Source organism: the organism of the source record quoted next, unplaced genomic scaffold, assembly GCF_019419815.1.
Source record: "Pyrus x bretschneideri cultivar Hongxiangsu unplaced genomic scaffold, Pyrus_bretschneideri_v1 Contig63, whole genome shotgun sequence".
Lineage (NCBI taxonomy): Eukaryota > Viridiplantae > Streptophyta > Magnoliopsida > Rosales > Rosaceae > Pyrus > Pyrus x bretschneideri.
This window is the reverse complement of record NW_025999802.1, coordinates 427,399-450,945: the sequence shown is the minus strand read 5'-3', so window position 1 is coordinate 450,945 and position 23,547 is coordinate 427,399. Positions and strand designations below refer to the sequence as shown.

The 23,547-nt window shown below is 38.0% G+C and overlaps 3 protein-coding genes and 1 pseudogene across 4 annotated transcripts; 1 reads left to right on the top strand and 3 right to left on the bottom strand.

Moving 5' to 3' along the window:
* Positions 1-688: 688 nt before the first annotated feature.
* LOC125472042 (BTB/POZ domain-containing protein At3g19850-like) lies at positions 689-2,778 on the bottom strand. The gene is given in 4 exon segments (XM_048573088.1): positions 689-1,259; positions 1,365-1,715; positions 1,717-2,487; positions 2,565-2,778. Coding segments are annotated over 4 exon segments (1,602 nt in total). The 5' UTR covers positions 2,628-2,778; the 3' UTR covers positions 689-842.
* A 1,405-nt stretch (positions 2,779-4,183) lies between these two features.
* LOC125467906 lies at positions 4,184-7,967 on the bottom strand (annotated as a pseudogene).
* Positions 7,968-8,646: 679 nt separating this feature from the next.
* On the bottom strand, positions 8,647-16,518 carry LOC125471910 (pre-mRNA-processing protein 40C-like). 2 transcript variants are annotated; one of them, XM_048572866.1, is made up of 16 exons: positions 16,326-16,518; positions 15,266-15,555; positions 15,045-15,185; positions 14,128-14,784; positions 13,906-13,971; positions 13,016-13,053; positions 12,786-12,864; positions 12,207-12,653; positions 11,766-11,849; positions 11,165-11,305; positions 10,961-11,067; positions 10,607-10,730; positions 10,117-10,260; positions 9,588-9,734; positions 9,323-9,445; positions 8,647-9,188 (listed from the first exon to the last, which is right to left on the bottom strand). In XM_048572866.1, exons 2-16 carry the CDS (start codon positions 15,545-15,547, stop codon positions 8,871-8,873), a joined length of 2,898 nt encoding a protein of 965 aa, XP_048428823.1. In that variant the 5' UTR covers positions 15,548-15,555; positions 16,326-16,518; the 3' UTR covers positions 8,647-8,870. The 2 variants fall into 2 exon arrangements, with proteins under 2 accessions (XP_048428823.1, XP_048428821.1); XM_048572864.1 differs by having other exon boundaries at positions 13,835-13,971; positions 14,151-14,784; positions 16,326-16,517.
* Positions 16,519-18,604: 2,086 nt separating this feature from the next.
* LOC103943197 (tricalbin-3) lies at positions 18,605-23,164 on the top strand. The gene is made up of 9 exons (XM_009353433.3): positions 18,605-19,874; positions 20,257-20,498; positions 20,683-20,701; positions 20,836-21,041; positions 21,215-21,324; positions 21,413-21,511; positions 21,963-22,403; positions 22,523-22,670; positions 22,807-23,164. Exons 1-9 carry the CDS (start codon positions 19,042-19,044, stop codon positions 22,953-22,955), a joined length of 2,247 nt encoding a protein of 748 aa, XP_009351708.2. The 5' UTR covers positions 18,605-19,041; the 3' UTR covers positions 22,956-23,164.
* Positions 23,165-23,547: the final 383 nt, after the last annotated feature.

The window sequence follows — 23,547 nt, the reverse complement described above, 5'->3', positions numbered from 1 at the left end:
TGAGGTGATATCTATAGTTAGATTGTGAGGAATCGCAAGCCATAACAGAGAGATTGTAAATGGGGATTCCATCAAACATGAGATGGCTTGTTGTATTTAATTACTCTATAATCACGGGATTAATACAAATTAATGGCATCATTAGTAGCTCACATGCATGATACAAGGCTCTACTAATACAGCTTAAGGCAATGGTTTCAATTAATTGATCAAGTTTCTTGGACTTTTTCTTCAACTAGGCAATCACGTACACAAAAACACAAATTAAAAAAGTTAACCTTTGCTTATGCATTTAATTGCTATAATTTTATGTCGTCCTATGTCGGATTAAATTAGAAGGCCATAGGGCAAATTCTAACATCTGTAATAATCCATAGAGATAACGTCTGTGATAGGATAAAAGATATTTTCAAGACTATAGAGCTAAACTACGTCGTTACATGGTACACATTTGCCCCAAAAGGCAATAGAAAACTATTCTAAAAATCGGTCTAGGCGGCACCTAAGTGCTAGGCAGTGGAGGACCAATGCAAGTTAGGCCAAAATGTAGAGGAAAATTCAGTAAGGACTAGGCGTCCTAGGCTGTGGCTAGTCGGCCTAACCCGCAGCCCGACTAGCACCTAACGTTTTTTAAAACCTTTAAGAAAAACTGATGCTGTTAAACATTCCTATTGTATTGTACTAGATATGAAATGAAATCATTCTTATCAGGTAATGGAATAATTACAAGCAATAAACCCCAATTACATACTTTGATCTCCAGAGTAAATATAAAAGAGAATACACAAAATAATAACATACTTTTACTGTTTTACCCTTAGTAATATTTGAAACATGAAGGATCAACAAAGTCTGGGAAAAGCTCTACCGTGAGTTGGAGCGATAGTCGTCAAGACATTATGTTTTACCATCCTTGACACTTGCCCCTTCATTTGCCTGCACAGTTTCTCCAACTCCACCACCCTCCATTGCATCCTCTGCAAGTTTAACGACGTCGATTCCTCTTCTTCCGCCCCGCCGGTCTTGTGCCAAGCCATATCGGAACATGAATGGAAATGAGAATGTGGACTCTGATATACAACCAGTTTTGGCTGTGTTGGTGTTATTTTGGAGTTATGAGAAATAAGTGCTTGAATGGCAAACCTTGGTGGGATTTTAGGATTCTTGGCAAGCTCTTTACATGCTTCTAAGCTCAGCTTCTCGTAATTTAGGCATCTGCATAATCTCGCCCGCTGTTCGAACGAAAGATTTGGATGAGCCTGTCACACATTCGATCCAAAATCGACGATTAACAGTCAATCAATCACACTAAAAAATAAAAACAAAAGGGTAAAGAATTAAGGTAATGGCAGTGGAGTGGTTACCTCAAGATAGACATCAATGGCTCTGTAGGCCGCATCAAAGCAGTCTCTAGCACAATCAGGCAAGCTCTCTGCAACTCCCAGAAACTTAGAAATCTTGAGATTCTGGTCAGGTGATATTTCACCCAAGTACATATCAACCAATTTCCCAGCTTTCTTCAACCTCTGCACTGAAACTCCTTCGCCATTAACAAACACTCTTAACATCCTAATCACGAGATTAACATCATAAACTCCCCTGTCGTGCCCCGACACCAGCAAATCATCCAGCGTGGCTTCATCGATCATCCCACCAATCAACCTCTCCAACCCAACTTTGTACTCTTTGCTAATTCCAAGTCCAGACACAATCCTACAGAACCCAGAACAGAGCTCTGCATGAAAACACCTTTTTGCCCACCAAGATCACGCCGTGAACCGCCGTGTCTGCGAGCGTCCCGAGCTCGCATTTCGAGTTCCCGGGTTTTCTCTGGGCTGAGATTTTCAAGTAGTGGAGGAGGAATCTGGTGAGGATCAGGCTGTTGTTTTTGGGTCCGTACGCACCTAAAATCTGGAGGAGTTTTGCAATGATATTTGGTGGCAGAACAGCCACATCGTTGAACCACCACGCTCTGCTGGACGAGCTCGGCCTGATCGACTTTGGGGTGTTGGAAGAGAGTCTGAACCCAGATGCAGTTTCCGGAGAAGACGAAGGCGACAAGGCAATGAGGTTGCTTACGTCAGAATTCTGAGCGATCTTTGTTAGCAGTGCAGTAATGAGTTTGTCTAAAAGACCGGACGAATCTGCGTAGTCGAAGAACGAGTGGCAGCTCTTCAGGCAGGCTAGTACGTCTTTCAACGACCACTCGAAAAGTCCGTCGAGAAAAGTATTTGTTTTCTGCAACAAATTGCGGGGTGCAAGGTTCTCGGTCATGCCGAGGAAGATTGCAGAGCAGTGGAGGAGGCACACGTTTGAAACTGTGAGCGTGATTCTCCCATTGTTGTAACAGAATCGAGAAACCAACTCAAACCCGTCGGGGCCTCCGGGAAAGTCATTGATTTTGATACCGGAATTCTTGATCTTGGTTCCTCTCCTTTCTTGCTTGATGATCTTCTTCAACCTTGCCGAATATGTTGATAAAATCTCCTGCAAAAGAAGTGCGCTGTAATTAGCAAAAAAGTAATGATTTACTCCGAAACACATAGAATTTTTCGTTTGATTACCTCGCTGACGAAGAATGTTTGCTGACCATTAATGTGGATTTGAAAATCGGAGACGTGTGGCATGGCGGCGGCGGCGGCTGCTGCTGCTGCTATTGGAATTAACGGATTCAACAAATTAAACCTCTCTACCTGCAATTTGCATAAACAGAGATCGCTAGAAAATGGTTAAAAGGAATATGCATGTGGTGTCAGAAGACGAGGGGCAAAAGTCAAGTGTCTGTACACAAATTTGGAGTGCACTGACTCCTTTTAATAAATAAAAGGGTACAAGTTTTGTAATCCGAAACTTCGCCGGGTCTCGTAGTAAAGATCTCAGGAATCTATGAATCGTGTTCGTTCATCGTATATCGTGTGATAAAATATTATTTTAAATATTTTAATTTAAAATTAAATACAAACAGTACTTGATAAAAACTAACCACACAATGTACGATGAACAGACACAATTCACGGATCATATCCTCACCAAAAGGATCCGAGCGGATCCTGTTGGCAAGTTTTGACCTTTAAGTAGCATCATCACTCATCAACATTATTTTATATCCCTTAATTTAATCCGTGAACCATACCCCATGCAAAGAGAAAAATTGGGGTTAAACTGATTGATCACGATATCTGTATGGTATTTTTATTTTATGATAATATGAGATTTTTTGTATTTTGATTTCATTTAATTTTAGGTTTAGAATTGTCTTCATCAAGCAGTCATGTTAAACTTTCTCTTACTTTTATAGTTAAATAATGTGATGATTTTGACTTGTTTATCTGAAAATAGAGGAAATTAACGTCACTTATGAAATGAATTACTCATGAAAAATACTCATTCAACCTCATTTTGATATTATCCGATGTGAGAACTACCTTAATCAAAACTTTGAGACACAAAAAAATATTAGGGATTTAAATAAATGGTATGTTCTTGTCTAACCCTAACCCCAATTATCAAAGAAGAAGACAGTTTCTGACCAGAAAGGAACAAAAACAAAAGGAATTAGGAAATCCGTCCAACAAGATTTTCATCCATTTGATTTGAATAATGTAGAAAAACACGTGTTGGTTCAGCAAATAGAAGAAAAAAAAACAAAAAGATAACGTGGGGATATTTTTGTCACTTTGTAGATGACAAATTCTGCAAGTCAAGAAGGTTGCTCTCAAGCAATTGATGTTCATAATATTCCTTTGTCACTTAGAATGTTGTCGTTAGGATTAAATTTATAGAAAATTTTTATAAATTACATGATATCAAAAAAGTTGATGGCTAAATTATTATTTCAATTTTGATTAACGTGTTTATTTTTTGTTGAATACACAACATTTAATATTAAGCAGCTAAAAATATTTAAAAAAACAGAATGAGAAAATCGGTTGATTGCCCTAATGATTAAGACATTTTCTTCAACTCAGTGTGTCTTGATCAAACCATTTCCTGATATATCGTAAAACGAGGTATTTTCCCTAAAATGTCAAATATCATAGCATCAAATGATATGGCATCGATGCTTAGTTAGTCTACATGAAAAATTGGGACAAAAACGTAGAATTTTTACTTCCCAAATACGAGTGTTGGATTAAAAGACGGATAAACCAACCATCCAATGACGAAAAATAACCCATTCCCATCAGACAATTGATAATATTCATAACTTAAAAAGAAATGTTGAAAGCAAAATTCTCATAGTGCAAATAAACTCATGGAAACCAAATTATACATGAATGGAGAGCAGATCACGGTTCGAAGAAAGCGGAGAGCAGAGACCCGTATTCCCCATTCGACTAGCTTTAAATGCAAAGTAAAACAAAGTTCAACACAAATGCAGCTCCATGGAGAACCAAAACTGGGAAACTGTCCCATAACCTTCAATAACGGTGCCTGTGCCAGGTCCCGGTCTCGATCCCTGTCCCTCCCGTATTCCTTTTCTCGATCATAATCATAGTCTCGAGGCCTATCTCTCCCCCTATCCCTTTCCCTTTCTCTACTTCGACTACGATGCCTATAACCATCATCTCTGTCTCTGTTCTTGCTGCTCGGTCTATCATCGTGTTCCCTTCCCCTCTCTCTATTTCTCTCTCTGCCACCTGCCATATCATTTTTCAAACAAAGTCAATCACTAATCCAAACGCGGTTCTTGCTTGACTAAGAAAGCAGCAACAACTCCTAAAATCAGCTTCATTCAAGTGCTATGGTAAATAAAAATGTCCAAACATTCCAAGTAGAATCAAGAGGAAAAGGAAAAAGGAAAAAGGACAATCATGTTTAAGAATGCGATAATAACTAACATCTTATGTACATACCTCTAGAATTAAGGATTTAAAATCTAAAAATCAAACCTATATCAACATACTCCTAATTAAGAATAATCATGCCACAAAATGCATCCGTACCTATTTCCTCCACTTCCCATCCAGCACGTCCAGGCACCTGGAAGAGCTCGTCCAGTTTCAGCTGGCTGTGTTTTAGCGCGAAATTTTTTCTTGAGGTTGCCAAACTCATCATACATCTCTCCATCATCCTGAGAATGGTATAAAATCACTTCTAAACCAGAACAAAAGATATGTATGTTCAAATAATGCTTATGCATATAAATCTTACTTCTTCTGCCTCCCGCCTACGTCGCTTGATTTCCTCTAATTCTTCTTCATCAAGTTCCTTGTAACCACCACCACGTCCCCCCCTGTCAAATAGATATAAAGGAAAATCAGTATATCTCTATAAAAGTCACAAGAATGTTTCAATACAGACTGAAAAATATTTCTAATAAAAGTAGAGAATCTAGAGATAACCTAAGAAAAGAGGAAAAACCAGCTTACTGCTTTCTTCATTAACCACCACCAATGTGCATCTAATTCTTCAGCTAGATAGAAATACAAGAATTTATACGAGAATTTAAGGGAAAAAAAGGGGCAGGGTAAAGAAAGTGGATCCCTTTACCGTGTGAAACAAGACCAATTAACTTTTTTAGGAGAAGAAAGTATGACCAAATTTTCTTACAACAAATACAATAGCGTATAGCTTTTATTCAAAAGTGATTTTTCCCCCTTTTGGATTGTGGGGGGAGGGAAAACAGAATGGTTCAACACGTTTAGGTATGGACATAAATAGATAAGAATCAATGACAAGACCAAGACTGTGTACATATTTATATTTACGTACTATCAGTATTACACCATCTTCCCGCACAATGGATATCAGCAATTGATTGGCAATTGACAGAAGCATAGGTAAGTAATAGTAATGCAATACCTTACACCCCCTTCATTGTGACCCGGTTTATTAGTGTTGCATATATTGCATTTTGTACGCTTTGCCCAATTGATGTTGGCACACCTGAAACAAAAGAAGAAAACGAAGCAGTGTGAGCAATAATACACTCTGCATTTAAATGATATATCTATGATACTGCTAAACCCAAACAAAGTAGAGTTAGCTTACGGAATGAATAATTATACCCAAATACCATCAATTAGTAGGCTAGTGCACATATACCCATCGAACTTGGCCTTCAAGTATGAAACTTATAATGCTACATAAAATAGGTCAACGCATAAAATTTCTCTGTCCTAGCAAGTAGCAACATATTAACCAACGTTGATGCAAGATTCTACCTAACTTCCACAACCTCGCAATATGATAATATATTTGTAAGAATGTAAAGAAAATCAAAATCATATGAGAATGGAATAAAAGGTCCTTTAAAAAAACCAAGAAATCATGTTTCTACTAATTCCACCTCATTAACAGAATATAAAAATACGTGACAAAACTTGGACTGAAACTTAAAAACAACGACGACGACGACAACAACAATAATAATAAAGAAAGAAGTAGCTTAAAACGAGGGAGGGGAGGAAGAATAAAACAGTCTTACATTGGACACGGCCAGTCATTTGGACCAAAGAGTCCACCTGTAGGAGCACCAACAGGACCACCACGGCCCCCAGCATCAACGCCACGACCCCTGCCACGACCACCACCCCCTGCACCACCAGAAGCTCCGGTTGGTCGAGCACTTCCACAGCGATTGCACACACCACGAAATGCAAAATTCACATTGGCACAGCTGTTAGAAAAAGAGTATGAGAAGCTATTACAGAATAAACATTACATTTAAGAATGAAAATGCCAACGAAAGTGCAAGAAAGAGCTGCTCACCAATATCACATCACAGACCTTGTATTTGGACACGTCCAGTCTCCTTCTTGTTGCCATGCTTTCCCAGTAGCATCACCTCGACCTCGACCACCGCCACCACCCCCATTCGTATCCTGAGTAGCTTCCTCCGATCCATCAAGATCACCGCCAAAACTTGGATCAACAGCAGAGTTATGAGTCTGATCATCTTTGCTTTTGGACTCGGCTATAAAAACCCCAATGGTATTACCATGGAATTCCTTGTCATTAAACCATTCAACGGCGCTGACGCAGCATGTGGATCTTCATACGTTACAGTAGCATCTCCCTTAGGTTCGTTGGTCAATTTGTCTCGGTACAGCCAAATTTTCGGTCGACCCTGTTCGCTTGTCTTTCTAAATGGTAAAAAGCAAGATTAAAAAGAGAAACACAGGAGAAACTGATGAGTTTTCCAGATATACAAAGACATTTATACAGAAGGTTAGTTAAAGAATAAACGGTAAAAATCGCTACCTTTAACAACCCAATGGTGCCAAAATGTTCAGCCAACATATTTTCATCAGTCCCCTCAGGCAGATTGCAAACATAAACTGACCCATTTGAGGGGGCTCCTTTTCCTGTATAGGTTGCCATATAGTTCCACTCTCATGAAATTTGATTGAGCGGAAACCCAACTCCAATCCTTCACAAAACAGATTAATTTTCAGTAAAACAGGCTAACTAGTTGTATCGAAATTTTCGAAGATATACATTGTAAACAGAAAAGGCATAACGTTGTGCAAAAGATCGAACGCAGCAAAACAAACCAAGGAGAAAAACGCATAGAATCCATTGCGGAATATAACATTGCTCAATCAAATCCCTAAAGAATTATGATAAAACCCTTGTTGCAGAAACCCCTCTTCAATCAATTAATCGACACGAAACGAGCAGAAAACAAAAAAAAAGGCATCCATGGATTTTCGGATCGTTATACAATGTCAAATGTTAAAATATCAGCACTTCCAATTTCAATTTTCAAATTCCAAATCGTCGGAACGAAATCTACCTTACTTGAGTCCTCGACGAGGGTCGCGAACCTCGAGCCTCTGAAAGGTGAAAACACTAAACACAACTGTGCGATTGCACAATCTCCTTCAGCGAACCCTAATTAGCAATCGCAAACTGTGGGAGAAGATTAGGAGGATCAGAAGAGAGAGACTGGAAGCCCTAATTTTTGAAACTGGCGTTCGAGCTTCATCCACTACTCTAGCACCTATTAATGGATTTTGTAAATTTTTTTTTTAAGGAAAGCTAATGCAGTGGTTTGGGAATTTTGATTTTTAGGGTAAAATAAAAGATAAAGTAAATAGTTTTTTGTGTAAAAATATAATTTTTCGTTAAAGTAAACAATACATGCAGTTTTTTATTAAAGGTTTTTTTTTTTAACAGTAATTTTTCTTTTATCAGGATCATTTTTAAGAAATTTTTTAAAATAAATTTAAATTTCAAGATTTACGTATACATTTTTCTTTAATTGTATAATAACATATTTCACATTTTGTATTCCTAGTTCAATGAAAAATTTCTCTTAATTTTTCAATAAAAAGAAAGTATTATACTAATCATATGATATGTTTTTTTGTTGAAGCCCTTTTCAGAATATGAAGTTGATAGTTCTTTAATATTAAAACAAAAATATCACACCCTTGGTGATGTCTGTAGGGAGCACTCCCGCTCGTTTTGCTAAAAATTCAAGCGTATCCTAACAAGGCATTTGCCATGTGCTTGTTCAACAAGTGATTCTGCGACTCATAAGCACTTGTGACTTTTCCTACCAAACCATTCTTTTTGCCCTTCTCAAAAGTTAAAAACTCAAAATTAAAGGGGGAAATGTATTAAGTGAAAAAAAATATACATATATGACAAAAAGAGTGAAACGTAAAAGATTCGGAGGCAACTGAGAAGGATCGGTTTAGTGAGAACTGAGAAGGCAAATTGGACATAAATTTATGGGCAACAGCAACTATTCGACTAAAAAACTTAAGCAACATCAGCTTAATCACTCGATATAATTCGTATAATACAGAAGTGTAGTTTTTGTGCTCGACCCGTCATCCGTCCTACTCGAGTCAAAATTACGAGGACCAGGGAAATTAACTTGAAGTTCCAGTCTCTTTAAGCTTTAACCAAAAAAATCATCGCCGATCGTGAGTACCCCTAGATCCGTAGGGATTCCTCCCAGCATCAATAGAACTTCTACTTTTAGCATCTGTTTTCCTATCTTCCTTACGACCAACTGCTGACTTTTGCTTCCGCAGCATCTCCTCAGAATATCGTCTCCACAAAACTTCCCTCTCTTTTCTTGTCATCTTGTCGTATCTGGGATCCGTCTTTAGAATGCGTTTAGCTGTTGACCACGAATTAAGAACTGTTCTTCCATCTTCTGTCTCTTGGGACGCTGCTTCTGCAGTCAAGACTTCGGCCAACAGAGTTCTGAACTCATGTGCACATCGCTAGAAAAGCCAAACCAATAAAGTAAAAAATTACAAAAGCAGCATTTTTCAACTGGAACAAGTTATAAACAAAAGACATTTTTTAACAATGATAACAAAATTGAAATCGATTGAAGCACCGGATTATATATTACCTCGTTTAGCATCTTTACATGTTCCCAGAAAAGCTTTTCCATGTCAGATGGATCTAAATCAGGGTTGGCTGCACGCCTTTGCGGATCCTTCTCCAGTTTAGGCTTAGAGCCTGTCCAAGATGCCTGAGTACATGATAAGCCAAAAGGTTTAATAATCTATCAACACACGATACACCACACCATACCATAGTAAGTGTACAGAAATTCATAGCAGATGCGTAGCTTAAGCTAATGAAGCTAAAACCAAGTGAACAAAGGATAATACCTGAGGATCTTTAATTGTTTCCACAAGTAGAGCTTGAAAAGTAGCAACTGCCTCCTTCCTGCGAACTTTCAGTCGCACCCTCTCTGTTTCTTGCTCTTCTCTTTCCTTCCGCTTCCGCAGTTCTCGTTCCCTTTCCCTCAGTTTTTCCTGAAAGCCAAGGGAAACAAAATCTTTAGCATTCTTTTTTTGAAGTACACACTCCTAGATGCAATACAGTTTTATTCTCTCTTTTTACAGATCATTTAGGTTTTTTGTCAACTGTTTTGAAGAACTAATTCTCAAAATCCCCACCAACACACCATCTGAAGTGACAGATATATGTTATGCATACATATTTTCTTTCGAACAAAATTGAAGAGGTATAGGTGGGAAAGGCGAGAGCCTTTCTCATCAAGTAAATTTATCATTACCTATTTCCTTCTTCTAATAAAGGTTTTCTTATAGGTCCCATTCGCTTATACAGACAGAAAGAAACGAGGAAGGAAGAGGATGAGGGAGTTCCTAACAAATGCAGATGCACTATTTTTACCTGCTCGTCACGTTTAGCTTTTGCCTCTCGTTCTGCTTCCTCTTCCACAGCTTTTAGTCCCGATATATGCTCATTGAATAAAACTTCCCTATCCTCATGCCTAACATTTTTGTACCTCGGATCATTCCGCAGACTATCTTTCAGCTACAGAAAGTCCCCAACATAAAATAAGTTCATACAAATTTTCTAGCACACCAAGTATCTCATACATTCAAAAGTTTTTTTAATCAAAAATTTCTTAACCTGTATCATTTACATTGTAAAATGAAAGGGAGAATAAAATTGAAACAACTAACAGAAACAAAAGTAATAATGAAGTTATAGCTTAAGGATAAAATTCTACTTTAAATTTTTTGCTGGATGCACGCTCATGATTGACCAAAAAGAAGACACACTCGTAGAATTATACCAAAAGCATCCAGAAGTACATTGTCTGGAAGCACTCTTCAACACATCAAATAAACCACAAGCTGATGTAAAATGCACCTACCCTGGACCAACGAGAACTAACAGTAATATCTCCTTTCTCTTTAAGCATGGACTTAAAACCAGCTGCAGCAGCAGCACGCTCTGCTTGAGCCTTTTCTTCAGTAGCCCTCTTCAATGGAAGGACCCTACAAGTAGAATAGAAATCATGGAACAGAAACCATTACTATATCCCCTCAAATCAGTTCAGAAGTCGATATTTTTCTTCCAGTGGACACCTTGTCCTCTATGTTGTACAATTTAGTTAATTAACTATCTTATTTCCTATTGAAAAAATAAACGAATAGAGGACTAACTACACAATAATATATGTAAAACACCATGGATACCGATCAAAAGTCTCCTTATTAGGTGATACCTTTCATTCAATAAATGCTCCCGATCTTTGCGATCTAAAGCCTCAAAGCGTGGATCATTGCCCCATTTCTTTCTGAAACCTTGGTAATCAGTGTTATGGTCAATATCCTGAAAATTTGAAAGTGACTACATAAGCAATCTCCAAATCCACAGTTGAGATAATAAGATAGACATAAGAAAGCTAAAATAAGGCAATCTACACGACCTCCAATGCTTCATCCAATAACTGCTTAAATCCCTCTATTGCAGCCTTCTGAGCTGCTCTTTTTTCCTTTCTCTCCTCCTCTGCACGTGTTTTAACATAGTGCTCAAACAAGGACCTGCGAGCTTCATGACTTGGGATGGCCTGCAACAGTAGAGCCCTTTAACAATAGAAGTGTAACGCAAAGAAACTTAACACAAACTTCTTAGTCTGGCATGACAGAGATCAACAATAGATAATACTGGCAGAGAAAAAGAAAATACCGCATCTAAGGCAGTATCTGCCCAGGAGGTCAGCACTGACTGGAAGATTCTATTGTAAAGCCTCATTAATTAAAGTTTAAACCTTTCACAACACTTACAAATTAAAAATTAAAAATTAAAATAAAATTTAATAATAAAATAAAAGCGATTTGGGTATCAGTTATTAACATGCACCCTAAGTCAATTGATTAAGAATTGACCCAAATATTGGCAGGAACAAATTCACTCTTCCAAAAATTAGCAGATGCATGAATCCAACAAACCTGTTCAAGCAGTTTCAGTTATAGGTTAGCCCCCTAATTTCCAAACAATGAAATTCCTAATGTTTGGACTCAACAAACCTTAAAGCGTGGATCAAACACTATCTTTGGCAGTTCCTTCTCCCACTTCGAGAATGGTGCCACTCCCCGTTCTTTAAGCATCTCCTGTATATATAATTGCCAGATGATTAGCATTTCTCATTAACCGCATTTAAAGTTGGAAATAAAACCAACTTTACCCAATTCAGGGATGGCTGTAATCGAAGTTACGTCAAGGAGAAAAAAGTACAAAGCAGCAAACCACACTTTCTATATGCTACAGGTCTTAAGTTGAAATCTTCAAAAATGATCACTAATATGGATGTCCAAAAGTCAATTGACTCAAAACCATGAGTATAAAGAAAAAAGAAAACATTCAAACTTAATTCCACTATAAGAGACTAAGGGTACAATACGCATCTCTGCAATTTAATGTTCATATTAAATTTTCATGTAGTAGAAGACTAAAAGAAACAAAGATACCTTGAATTGAACAATACACTCCTCCTTTGTTGGCCCACTGTCTGCATCCTCTGAATCTGATGAGGAATCAGACAAGTTTCCATCTCCATTAGTGTCTTTCAGCTTATCTTTGCTATTCTCGCTTTGCTGGCCCTTAGGTGTACTCTCAACTCCTCTTGCACCATTTGATTCTGATGGTGCTGAAATTGGTGAAGATGTAACAGGATCCTGCAACTTCCTTTTAATCAGATCAAGTGCAGAAGATGTTCCCTGCACAGCTGAGGGTTTAAAAGGCATGGCTTCCCGACCACCCGTGTTAATGGCTGTAGCACTCAAACTAACTGGAGCAGATCCCTTTTCAATCATTAAATTATTATTTGGCACTGATATTGTATGTACTTTTGGCACATCACTATCCTGCTTATATCTCAATTCAATCACTTCATTTGGGATCTGCCAGCTACTTACCTGATCAGAGAAAAACAAGATACAATAAGGTCTGTACTCTGTAAGACTGTAATATTAGAACTAACACGTATTCATACAACAGTGTTTCTGAATACCCCAGGCGTTTCAATAAACAAGTAATACGGCCCATACCTTGGTTTTGCTGTTATGGTAAAACTTTTTTCCATCACTGGTTGTGACCAATACCCAATCAGTTCCAGTCAAATTCACCCTAAACAGAAGAGAAACAAAACAAGAATAAAAGAACATTCTTATATCGCAAAAAGATTCTGAAACAACTTTAACATCCAAAATACAACAGATAAGTGAAAAAATAAAAAAATAAAAAAAAGGGAACCCCAACAGGATAAAGTAGAACTTACGTTGAAACTGGAGTTGGCTGCATAGTAACCTTACCAGGCTGCACAAAAAAACAGTTGAAATTAATCAGACACATCCCCAACAGTAATGGTCAAATAAAGTCATGCATGATGCCTAGAAAAAGAAAATAAGCAATTATTTCAAACCAGATCTAGGGACACTGAAACTTTAGATCTCATCTTTTAAATAACTCCCTATTCTTATCTTATACAGTTCTATAAGAAAAATATTAGGGTGGGAAAAAAAGTTATACAATGAAATCTTCATAATCATAGCATTCAGAGCATTTAAAAAGCCATCTCTGGTCGAATAAAAACTAATGATGTGATTTTTCTACGAATTTAATGGGAAAACAGGGAAGACAGCTAAACTACCACAGGGTATACAATAGGAAACACTGCAAGATCTAATATTCATATGCAGTAGGCCAAATACATATCACACTAAATATACTAGCATGTCAACATATAAAAAAACAACCTATATATAAGCCATAAATTACGCATGAGAAGATAAGGGACCAAAGCTCCATACCTATAGGGATATGAAGAAGAATATGGTCCACTTTCTCACCACTTATATTGGAATGTGGACACCACAAGGTGCTCTGGTTAAAATAAGATATTATTTTGATAGAATGAACATGATAACTTCAAGGCCTGAGAATGAAATGCAGCAGCAATAAAACAAACCTCAAAAATATTTCAATCCGCATCTTAGATACATTTGGTAGTTAATTTAGGATTAGGCATCTTGCAAACTGAAATTTCACAAAGTGTTCATATCATATGAATCTAAAAATTAATAAAATTTCCACGTACCTCCTCCCTAAATCCAGGAGGCTTATCATAAGTTGATTCACCGGTCAAAGCATTATAATAGTATACAACACCTGTCTCTGTCTTGTGGGCAGTCCAGGCATCCAATTGTTCATTGACAACAGCTCTACTATCGGTACCTGCATCATGGAATTGTTCCTGTCATCTATAAATGGCCCATACGCGATGTAGCATTGATTAAGTTATCATCGACGAAGGGGAAGGATAAACCAATAGAGAGAGAGAAAGAGAAGAGAGAGCCCTAATAGATTGTTATACGGTCAAATAGTGTTTACCAAGTATGAAAGCAAAAGCATACCAACGCCAGGATGAGGTAATTCTTTCTGCATCCCTGAAGACCCTGCCAATTGATGACCAGAACCAACGGAAGACAAAGAATTTGCTACAGTATTTCCCACAGGAGTGACACCAGGAGGCTGAGAATCAGGTAAAGGAACAGAAGAGAGAGGCATAACATGTGCAGGCAAAGGAAAGGGACCAGGAAAGGCAGCAGGATATGGCAAAAATGGTGGCCTAGGTAAGCCTCCTATCTGTGGGGATGGAAGCCAGGGAGCACCCATAGCAGATAAAGATGGGTAAGGAGAACCTACATGTGGTTGAACTGCTGATGACGCAACAGGTACTGCTTGCATGTTAGGTCTAAGGGCTACAGAAGAAGAATCAATAGGTGCAGACGGTGCAGTCGGATTAAAAGATATTTGCACTGAGTGAGCTATTCCAGGGAGGCCAGGTGTCCTGGGAGTTCCAGGCATTCCGGGAGTCATGTTGAAAGATGGGGCAGTGAGAACCCATGAAGCTTTTGGTCCCGCATTAGGAGCTGATGATATATTCACTGTGGAACTTGAAGTGGGAGCAGGCAAGGAACCAGAATGCAAACTAGTTGAGGACAATGAGGCATTACCAGTTTCTTGTGCAGTAGCAGGTGTGATATTCTGCAATCAACAAAAGATTTAGAACAACTAATTTTTTGGATAAAATCAAATGACTTGTCAAGTTAACTTTCCATCTGGATATAAGCGAAGGGTATACAGCAGATAAAAAATACAGCAATAACTCAATGACAGCCTTTTCCTTTTGGGAAAAGGATATAAGAATATAAATATCGAAACAACAAACAGTCATTTGCTACCGATTGCAGCAATACTCGGTTAATCAAGATAAATTCATGTTCATTCAAAGAAATGACCCTCACCGTGCCAGACTGAGACTGCTGGCTATTAGGGAAAGAATAACCAGATTTTGGAATGTTGTATGAAAAAGGACTGGCAGAAGACGACAAGCCATGGACTGGGGCCTGAACCATTGGAGATGCTGGCGGATTTGATTTAATTGCCTAAATTAGAAGAAATGTCAAATTTAGAACCAGAGATGAATTATAATTTTGATTTAAAATGAGGTAATTTTAATACTTACAGAACTAGGTGATGACTGCTGAGGCGTCCCAAAACTAATGTTTGCATTAGGAGGCACACTGTAAGAGAACGAAGGTGCTGGAACAGCAAAGCTGGGTGCATTGCCAAATTTATTCTGCAGAGGTTCTTGTACTGAATCATTCACAGAACCACATTGGCTATTAGACGTGGTTGGGCCTACACTTGAAGCAGGTGAAGCAGCAGTTTGTGTTGAAGCACCACCAGCAGGTGAAACAGATACAGATGGCTTCACTTCCTGCGGCAACGAAGCTGGTGATGCCATTATTTGATCTGCATACGATAAGTCAACAAATAAGAAAAAAAAAATCACCCGAGTCATAAGCATACACTTCATTTTGGAAACCAAATCCTATCTTTCCAGGCGTAACAACAAGCATGTTAATTGTTTCTAGGACATCCTGTAAGTTGAACAACGGACTTGCCTCGATTTAGGTTTTTCTTTTTATTTTTAACCTAGGTTCCTGTTTTCATATTTCTAAGTCAAAAATGTGCTGTAACACGAGTATATGCATAATGTGTCTGAATAAACCCCACCCTAACTACAAGGGACCTTCTCGTATCGTACCGAAATTACTCGGGTATCAGCTTCAATGCTAGGTAACTATTGAAGTAACTTTAGGACTGATATGGTATTGCTGTGCTTTAAAAAAAAACTGGTTCTACTGTGCTGTGAGAATAAGTTCATTTTTATTGCTTCACGTTTTCAGCTTTTTTTACCCAAAACTACGAAAATAAGTTGTTTTTAAGTGTTTACTAAACACATTTTTGAGCTTAGTTTTTTTTTAAACTCATTTTTTACAAAAGTACCTCAGTACCAAATCAGTACTTAATAGATTTGGTACTTCAACTATTTCAGAAGCAGAGCCAAAACCCTAATGCACATCAAAACTGCTCGTTCGTCGCCATACATAAAATTCTAGTTCGTGAGGCACAAAGCTTTGAATATAAATTAAGTAAGCGTAACCAATTTCCTCTCTGATAGTTTCTCAATAAAATATTTTCTCGGGAAACAAACGGAGAGCAATAATTGTGCAACTAACCGGATTGCGAAGGCAGAAGCGATGCGTCAGAAGATAGAGATTATCAGAGAGAAGAGAACGGCGGAGGTTTGTTTGGTCTCCCGGCCACAGCTGACGGTGAGAGGTGGCATTTCAGTACATCTTTGCCGTCGTTTTAACTTTTAAGCCCACAGGGGGAGAAGTGAGAAGGAGCGTGCGGGTGGCAAGTGGTGAGAGTACGGAGGCGGAGGTGAATTCAGCTTCAAACCAAAAACTTTTAAAAAACATTATAAAAACAAAAACAAAAACAAGCATAGGTAAACGTGGGGTGGAATTAGGGCTTTGCCAAGTATACGGACCCAAGTCAACCCGACTCGGTCGGAACTTTGAAGCCATGAATCAAATCAATCCGATAGCCCGTATTACACCCGGCCCGAAACAACCAGAACTCATGTTCCTAACTCAATGTTAAGTCCACACCCAATAGTCTTCTAAAATATGAAGGCCCAGATTGAGATTGAGGCTCAAGTCCACCAGCCCATTTGCAACATGATTTTCCTTTTTCTTTTTCTTTTTCTTTTTATATTTTGAGAGCCAAATTTTCTTCTTTCTATTGGTAAATAAAATAAAAGTGAAAGAAAAATAGGTAAAAATAAATTTTTTTTAAATCTCAAATGTCGAAATGATCAAATTTTCAATAGTATAAGGAATAAATTTCATACAAACATTCAATTACCAAAATGTTATTGCAACTAAGAAAGCGAAGAAGACACGCTAAACCTTAACACTATAGTGTGGTGTAAGCCAATGACTTTCCGATGACTAAAAAAGGTTTAATGGATGAATATGGATCCAACAATCAAGTTCAATAGTTTGAGATCTTGTATAAGGGCAAGTGTTCAATTGAAGATGATTCACTAAGGTGCTCACTACGTCATGTGCTTGATTGATTTAAGTCATGTTATATAGGCAATCAAGTCATTTAACCAATCGACTTTTCGGATGCGTGATAAATAGCTCATTTAAGGATTACGTTTAAAGAGGTATTTTAACCACATTGAATATTGTGTCCTATAATTGGGGCACGGTTATTGAGATTGGTTATCTTGTTATTAATCATTCATGATCATTTCTTATCCATCATGATGAACTTATTCCTCTATCATATATTGTTAAGGTATGAGGACGGATAAGAGATTTTCTCAACCATTTACGACCAATAACTATGTTGAGTTAAGTGGCGAATGTGTTGGATGAAACGTATTCATCACGTGGACCTAGTAGATTTGTATGCTAAGCTTCTTTTGTTTATGTGTTTAATACTCATTAGGTCGTAATTTTTTGTTGATCACACGTACTTATAAAATTGTTACGTCATTAATACGTGATCACAATGTGGACAATATTTGATTAGGAGTGGGCTCAAAAATACAAAACAGAAAAAAACTAACCCCTTCACCGAACCATTCACCAAAAGTCCGAACCAAACCAAAAATGGTTGGTTTAATTTCGATTTCAATAGTTTAGACATTGAATCGAACCAAACTAAATTTGACACCAAATGACGTGATTTCATATTTGTCCTCTTTCTAACCTTAAGGCCTGAATGCACACTCATTCCTGATTCCTCCTCAGCACTGTCTAATTGTCGTGCCTCCTTCTCACTCTCTCACTCACCACAACCACCCTCTGGCCGTTCCTTGCTCTCCCTCTTGACCACCATAAAGGATTCAAGCCTCTTGCCCACAATTGTGCCAAACTTCATGTGGTCTTATTTATCTTTGTTTATCCGAATTTGTAGAAGCATTTTGACTCTAATATTTACATGTATTGAATACAATCACAATTTTAACGATTAGATAATAATTATATTTAACATATATATTCATGAAGGCTTGTAGATTCATATAAGTATTGTAGGCTTGTAGCCAACCCCATGATTTTGATTAGTTGGATGAATAAATTTTTATTTTATTTAATGTCAGATAAATTTCCAAAAGCGAAAATAGTTGTATGACCCAAATAAAAAGGATGTAGTTGGAAGGTGACTAGGTGAGGCACGAATGGAAGTGGACCGGCATTTTATGTTGAATCCGACATTTTTATGTTGAATCAAATTTCAAAAAATGGACTGCCAACAAAGAAAAAAACTGCCACGATTACTAAAAAAAATATAAAAAATGAATGGCACCGAAAAGGAATAGAAAAAAAAAGCGAGGGAACCGCGTTCGCTTCCGTACCACGTGCATCTTTTTTCACGAAAATGATAAAATAAAATAAAAAGGAGAAGAGAAGGAGGGAGGAAATTAGGAAAAGGAAAAGGAGTGGGAATGCCATATTATCCACGTCTTACACATTTTGAGGCCTTGAAATGTCGATGCTGATTTCCAGCATCGCAAACGAGTTTTCAGTTTTGTTCCCTCTTCCCTTCCCCTCCCTTCCCTGCCTCAACTTTAACACGCAAATATTATCTCGACGAAACAAAGATACAAAAGCAATTAATATGTGTAGTCTCTGAGCTTTCATGGAGGTTTCTGCTTCTTCCCATGTCACTTCAGATTACCAAGCTCTCACGACGGCGTTGTTGCTGCTAAACAACTTTCGTTTCGCCATTTTCTTTTTATTTTGATTTTTCTTTGCTAATTGCTCCGTTGGGAATTTGGATTGAATTTCTGGAGCTGGAATCCATGTTTACCAATGCAACTCCCTACATCCACATCTCGGTCAGGTGCTCTGAGTTTATCTCCGCCGCTAATTAATGATTTTGCAAGCAGTATCTGCTAGCTTCGATTTCTCTCAGCCACCGCCTCGTCCTCCTCACTGCCCATGTGGAAATTTCGCCCACCTAAGTAAAACCCACTTCTTCTCCCTCCCTTGGTCTAAAAGAAGAAGAAAGAAGCTGCTTATCGCCAATTTTCCTCGAAAAAGCGTGAGAAGAAAATGGGGTTTTAGTTGCTGTGCGGTTTCGCCCGATGCTCCGGGGTCCTCCATGAACATAGAGCTAACGAATTCAGCGAGACGGGGTGCAAAAAACTTGGTGATAAAGCGTTTCTCCAGTGAATTGGAAGCCGATGAATTTTCCGAAGAGTCGCCGGTTCAAATGGGGAACAATTTCACCAGCTTTCAGGAGGACCCTTTTGTGGATAAGCTCAGAACTCAGCTGGGAGTGATACATCCCCTTCCATCGCCTCGAATAAACCGAAACATTGCTGGGTTGTTTGTGTTCTTCTTCTTTGTGGGCGTTGCGTTTGATAAATTGTGGACTTCAAGCAAGAAGAGCAAGCTGGGGAGTGACAATGGCCGCCGCGAGGCATGGCCGCAAGTGCCCACGAGCTTTTCGCTGTTTCTGGAGAAGGATTTGCAGAGGAAGGAGTCGGTGGAGTGGGTGAACATGGTGTTGGGGAAGCTGTGGAAGGTTTATCGAGCCGGCCTTGAGAATTGGCTCATTGGGTTGCTACAGCCGGTCATTGATGATTTGAAGAAGCCTGACTATGTTGAGAGAGTTGAAATCAAGCAGTTTTCTTTGGGGGACGAGCCGTTGTCTGTTAGGAATGTCGAGCGGAGGACGTCCCGCCGCGTTAATGATCTGCAGTGAGTTGAAGTTTTCAATTCAACTATGCTTGTGTTTTGTTTGATTGGATTGCTTATTTTCTCTATTTCAATGTTCATGATAGACTGATTGTTTACGTGGAAATCGAATGACGAACTCAATAGAATATGAATATCCTGCTTTGTAAGTTGGCATTGGATGCTACGAAATGATATAAACAATAAGTTTTAGTGGATGAGTTCGATCAAAGCAAACGTTGAGATAATTGACCTGACAGTCCGTACCATTTTTTCGTTAGGCTGCATCCTTATGAAACTGATTTGCATGGTTTTTTGTCAAAATACTTGGTGATCTGCGAGCCTATGTTTTCCGCGCTAACTCGATATTCCATTACACTGATTCTATATCCCTTTATTTCATTAGGTACCAAATAGGTCTACGTTATACAGGTGGTGCTCGTATGCTGTTAATGCTCTCACTAAAATTTAGCATTATTCCCATTTACGTGCCAGTTGGTGTTCGAGATTTTGATATTGATGGGGAACTTTGGGTCAAGTTACGGCTAATACCTACATCGCCTTGGGTGGGAGCCGTTCAATGGGCTTTTGTTTCACTTCCCAAGATCAAATTTGAGTTGTCGCCATTCCGCCTGTTCAATTTGATGGGTATGGCATATATTCATAACCATGTTTTTATTTACTAAGGTACCTATAGCACTATGTTTGGCAGATAAGATAGATTGTTTTATCTAATGTTAATTGCATTTGTTAAGGCTAAATCGTTTTATGTCGAAGATACTGATAATTATCTTCTTCTCTCTTCATCTTTGCATGGATCGGGCAAATTCAGCAATTCCTGTTCTCTCAATGTAAGTGAATCTCATCATTTTCAGCTGTTATATTTTGTCTATGCAAAAGTTAATGGTCAAGGTGTACACTCTGGAATTGTATGCTTGTTTGTTTGTTTCACCTTTTGACTTGAATCCCTAAATGCATTTTTTAGGTTTTTGACCAAACTTCTCACCGAGGATTTACCTAGATTATTTGTACGCCCAAAAAAGATTGTCTTGGATTTCCAGAAAGGAAAAGCAGTTGGCCCTGTCGGAATTGATTTCAAGTCAGGGGACATACAAGAAGGAAACAAGGATTTTGTTGGAGAATTATCAGTGACCCTTGTAGATGCTCGGAAGCTTTCCTATGTTTTCTATGGTAATGAATGTCTTCTAATGCGAAATGACTTCATTTGATTTGATTCCTTATTTTAGTTACTATAGTGATGCACATATTTTTTAAGCTGCCATTGACTTGCGATAAAATGAATATCATAATTTTCACTTCTCTTTTTTTTAGAGGTTCAATAACCTGTTGATCTAATTTTTCAGGCAAAACAGATCCCTATGTTACACTAAGCCTGGGAGACCAAATTATACGCAGTAAAAAAAACAGTCAAACTACTGTTATTGGACCTCCTGGTGAGCCGATCTGGAATCAGGTGAACCTTCTTCTAGTGATGCTTCATCTACTATACTGTAAAAATTCGTATACGTAATTTGTAATCATGTGTTTGTATGTGCTGGCAGGATTTTGATGTACTTGTGGCGAACCCTAAAAAACAAAAATTATACATCGAAGTCAAGGATTCTCTTGGATTCACAGACTTAACTATTGGTACAGGAGAGGTAAAAGATCTAATCCTTTCAAATACTGAACTTGTTTTCATGATTGGCATGGCCGTAGCATACATGTTTGGGATGCATGCATGTAATGTTGTTTGTGTTTTCAGAACCAATACTTGTTTAAAAACATAAAGCAATTTTGAGGTAGCGGTTATATTAAGAATGAGATATGGCTACATTCTTTTATTCTTCTCATCTACAGTTCTAAGGAACGCAAAAATGCTCCTTTTTCCCCTCTCCATAAAAATTTAAAATTAGATAAGGGATAAAAAATGATGAAGATGGATTTGACAAAAATATCCCAAAAGTTTATTACCACCTAATTGCGCATGATATAGCAGCTAATGGTTGAATTCACTGCCTTCAAGGGCAAATTGGCCCATCAATACTTCTTTGAGTTCTTCCGGATTTTCAAAAGTAAATAGTTTTCCATTAATACTTTGGTCGTTTCTAGGTTGATCTGGGATCTCTCCAAGACACTGTACCAACGGACAGGATTGTGGTACTGCAAGGAGGTTGGGGCCTGTTTAAAAATAAGTCTGCTGGTGAAATACTACTTCGATTGACATATAAGGCATATGTTGAGGATGAAGAGGATGACAAAACTCAGGTGGCTTCTATGGATACTGACGCTTCAGATTCAGATGATGAGTTGTCTGATTCTGTGAAGGATAAACTTGAGCCTGGAAATGAGGCAGACAAAGAGTCCTTCATGGATGTTCTAGCAGCTTTAATTGTGAGTGAAGAATTTCAAGGGATAGTGGCATCCGAAACAGGAAACGCAAACTTGGGGATGATATCTCAATTGCAGGGTCAAAAATTTCAAAATTGCGGCGTGGACTTGATACTGAATCTGTGCCTTCAAATTCCAATAATAATTCGGAAGGCTCTGAAGGTATTTAATCTTTATGTTACCTCTTACATCATTATGTAAGTTAGCAATTTACTGTCGATTTTGACTAGTGTTATCTCCTCATCCACCAAAAAGATTAATAACAAACTTCTGAATTGCAGGAGTATCCGTGGAAACCACCTTACTTTGGCTTTCTTAGTTGCTGGCATGTCAGTGCTAATTGCAGTCAACATTGGTGGCTCAAACATTTTCAATCCTTGAGGAGTAAGGGAGCTTGGGAACTAGATCTCAAAACTAGCTTTAATCAAAGTAATACAGGAAATCCTTCTTCATTGGTTCCATATTACGTCTCAGATAGATTATAGCTCAGTATCCAGCTTACTGTTCCGGCGTATCCCATCCCTTGAGTTTGGATTTCTTAAAGAATTACCCTTGTCCATGGCAGGGTGGATAACACTGGTAAATGAAAGGTGGACGGACTCACAGACTGAATTCATTTCCAACGTCCACTCTACACGTTGTATATTTGTGATCATTGCAGAGGAAATTCTATCGGCGGCATTTTTGGTTTTTCTTTGCAGTAGGCGTCCATAGCTAGTGTTATATTTACCAGTTATCTTCTCCTTACTAACTGTTCATATAGCATTTCTTCTTTCTCTTCAGAACCAGGTAGCCTTTAAAGGTTCTGTAATTTAGAATTGGGAACTGAAAACAACTAATGATTTACTCATTGATGCTAGAAATGTATAAGGGCCGAAAGCTCAAAGATGAAATAATGGAAATGGATTCACATTTCAGGCTTATACTTTGTATTTTAGTTTCTGGGTACATCTCAGTGTTGAAATAATTATTTACATGGGCCTTCTTCGTTATTCGAAATGGCATTAGAGGAGCGATTTTTGCGCATTTTAAGTGTGCAAGAGGCGAAAAAGAGTGTGCAACGTTATTTCTCATTGCTTTAATAGCTTTTATAATGCAGGATGTGTATTTTGAAATGAAAAATTCTGTACTGTATGAAAGATGTTTAAGAGGCAGATGATCTAATAAATTTGGAAAATACTATGAAAAATCGTTTTTTAGTGTATCAAATTGTAGCACATTTTCAAGAAAGGTGGAACTTCCAACTAAGTGTTTTTAAAATAGCTGAAAGTGTTTTTGATGAAAATGTTTTTTGGAACCAATTTTT

Coding starts and splice junctions, on each gene's coding strand:
- LOC125471910 (XM_048572864.1), bottom strand. CDS start 15,547: ATGGCATCACCAGCTTCGTTGCCGCAGGAAGTGAAGCCATCTGTATCT. Junction 15,186..15,265: donor AGCAGTCATCACCTAGTTCT/GTAAGTATTAAA, acceptor CTTCTAATTTAG/GCAATTAAATCAAATCCGCC. Junction 9,446..9,587: donor AAACAATTAAAGATCCTCAG/GTATTATCCTTT, acceptor TCATGTACTCAG/GCATCTTGGACAGGCTCTAA.
- LOC103943197 (XM_009353433.3), top strand. CDS start 19,042: ATGATTTTGCAAGCAGTATCTGCTAGCTTCGATTTCTCTCAGCCACCG. Junction 19,875..20,256: donor CGCCGCGTTAATGATCTGCA/GTGAGTTGAAGT, acceptor TTATTTCATTAG/GTACCAAATAGGTCTACGTT. Junction 21,325..21,412: donor GTGAGCCGATCTGGAATCAG/GTGAACCTTCTT, acceptor ATGTGCTGGCAG/GATTTTGATGTACTTGTGGC.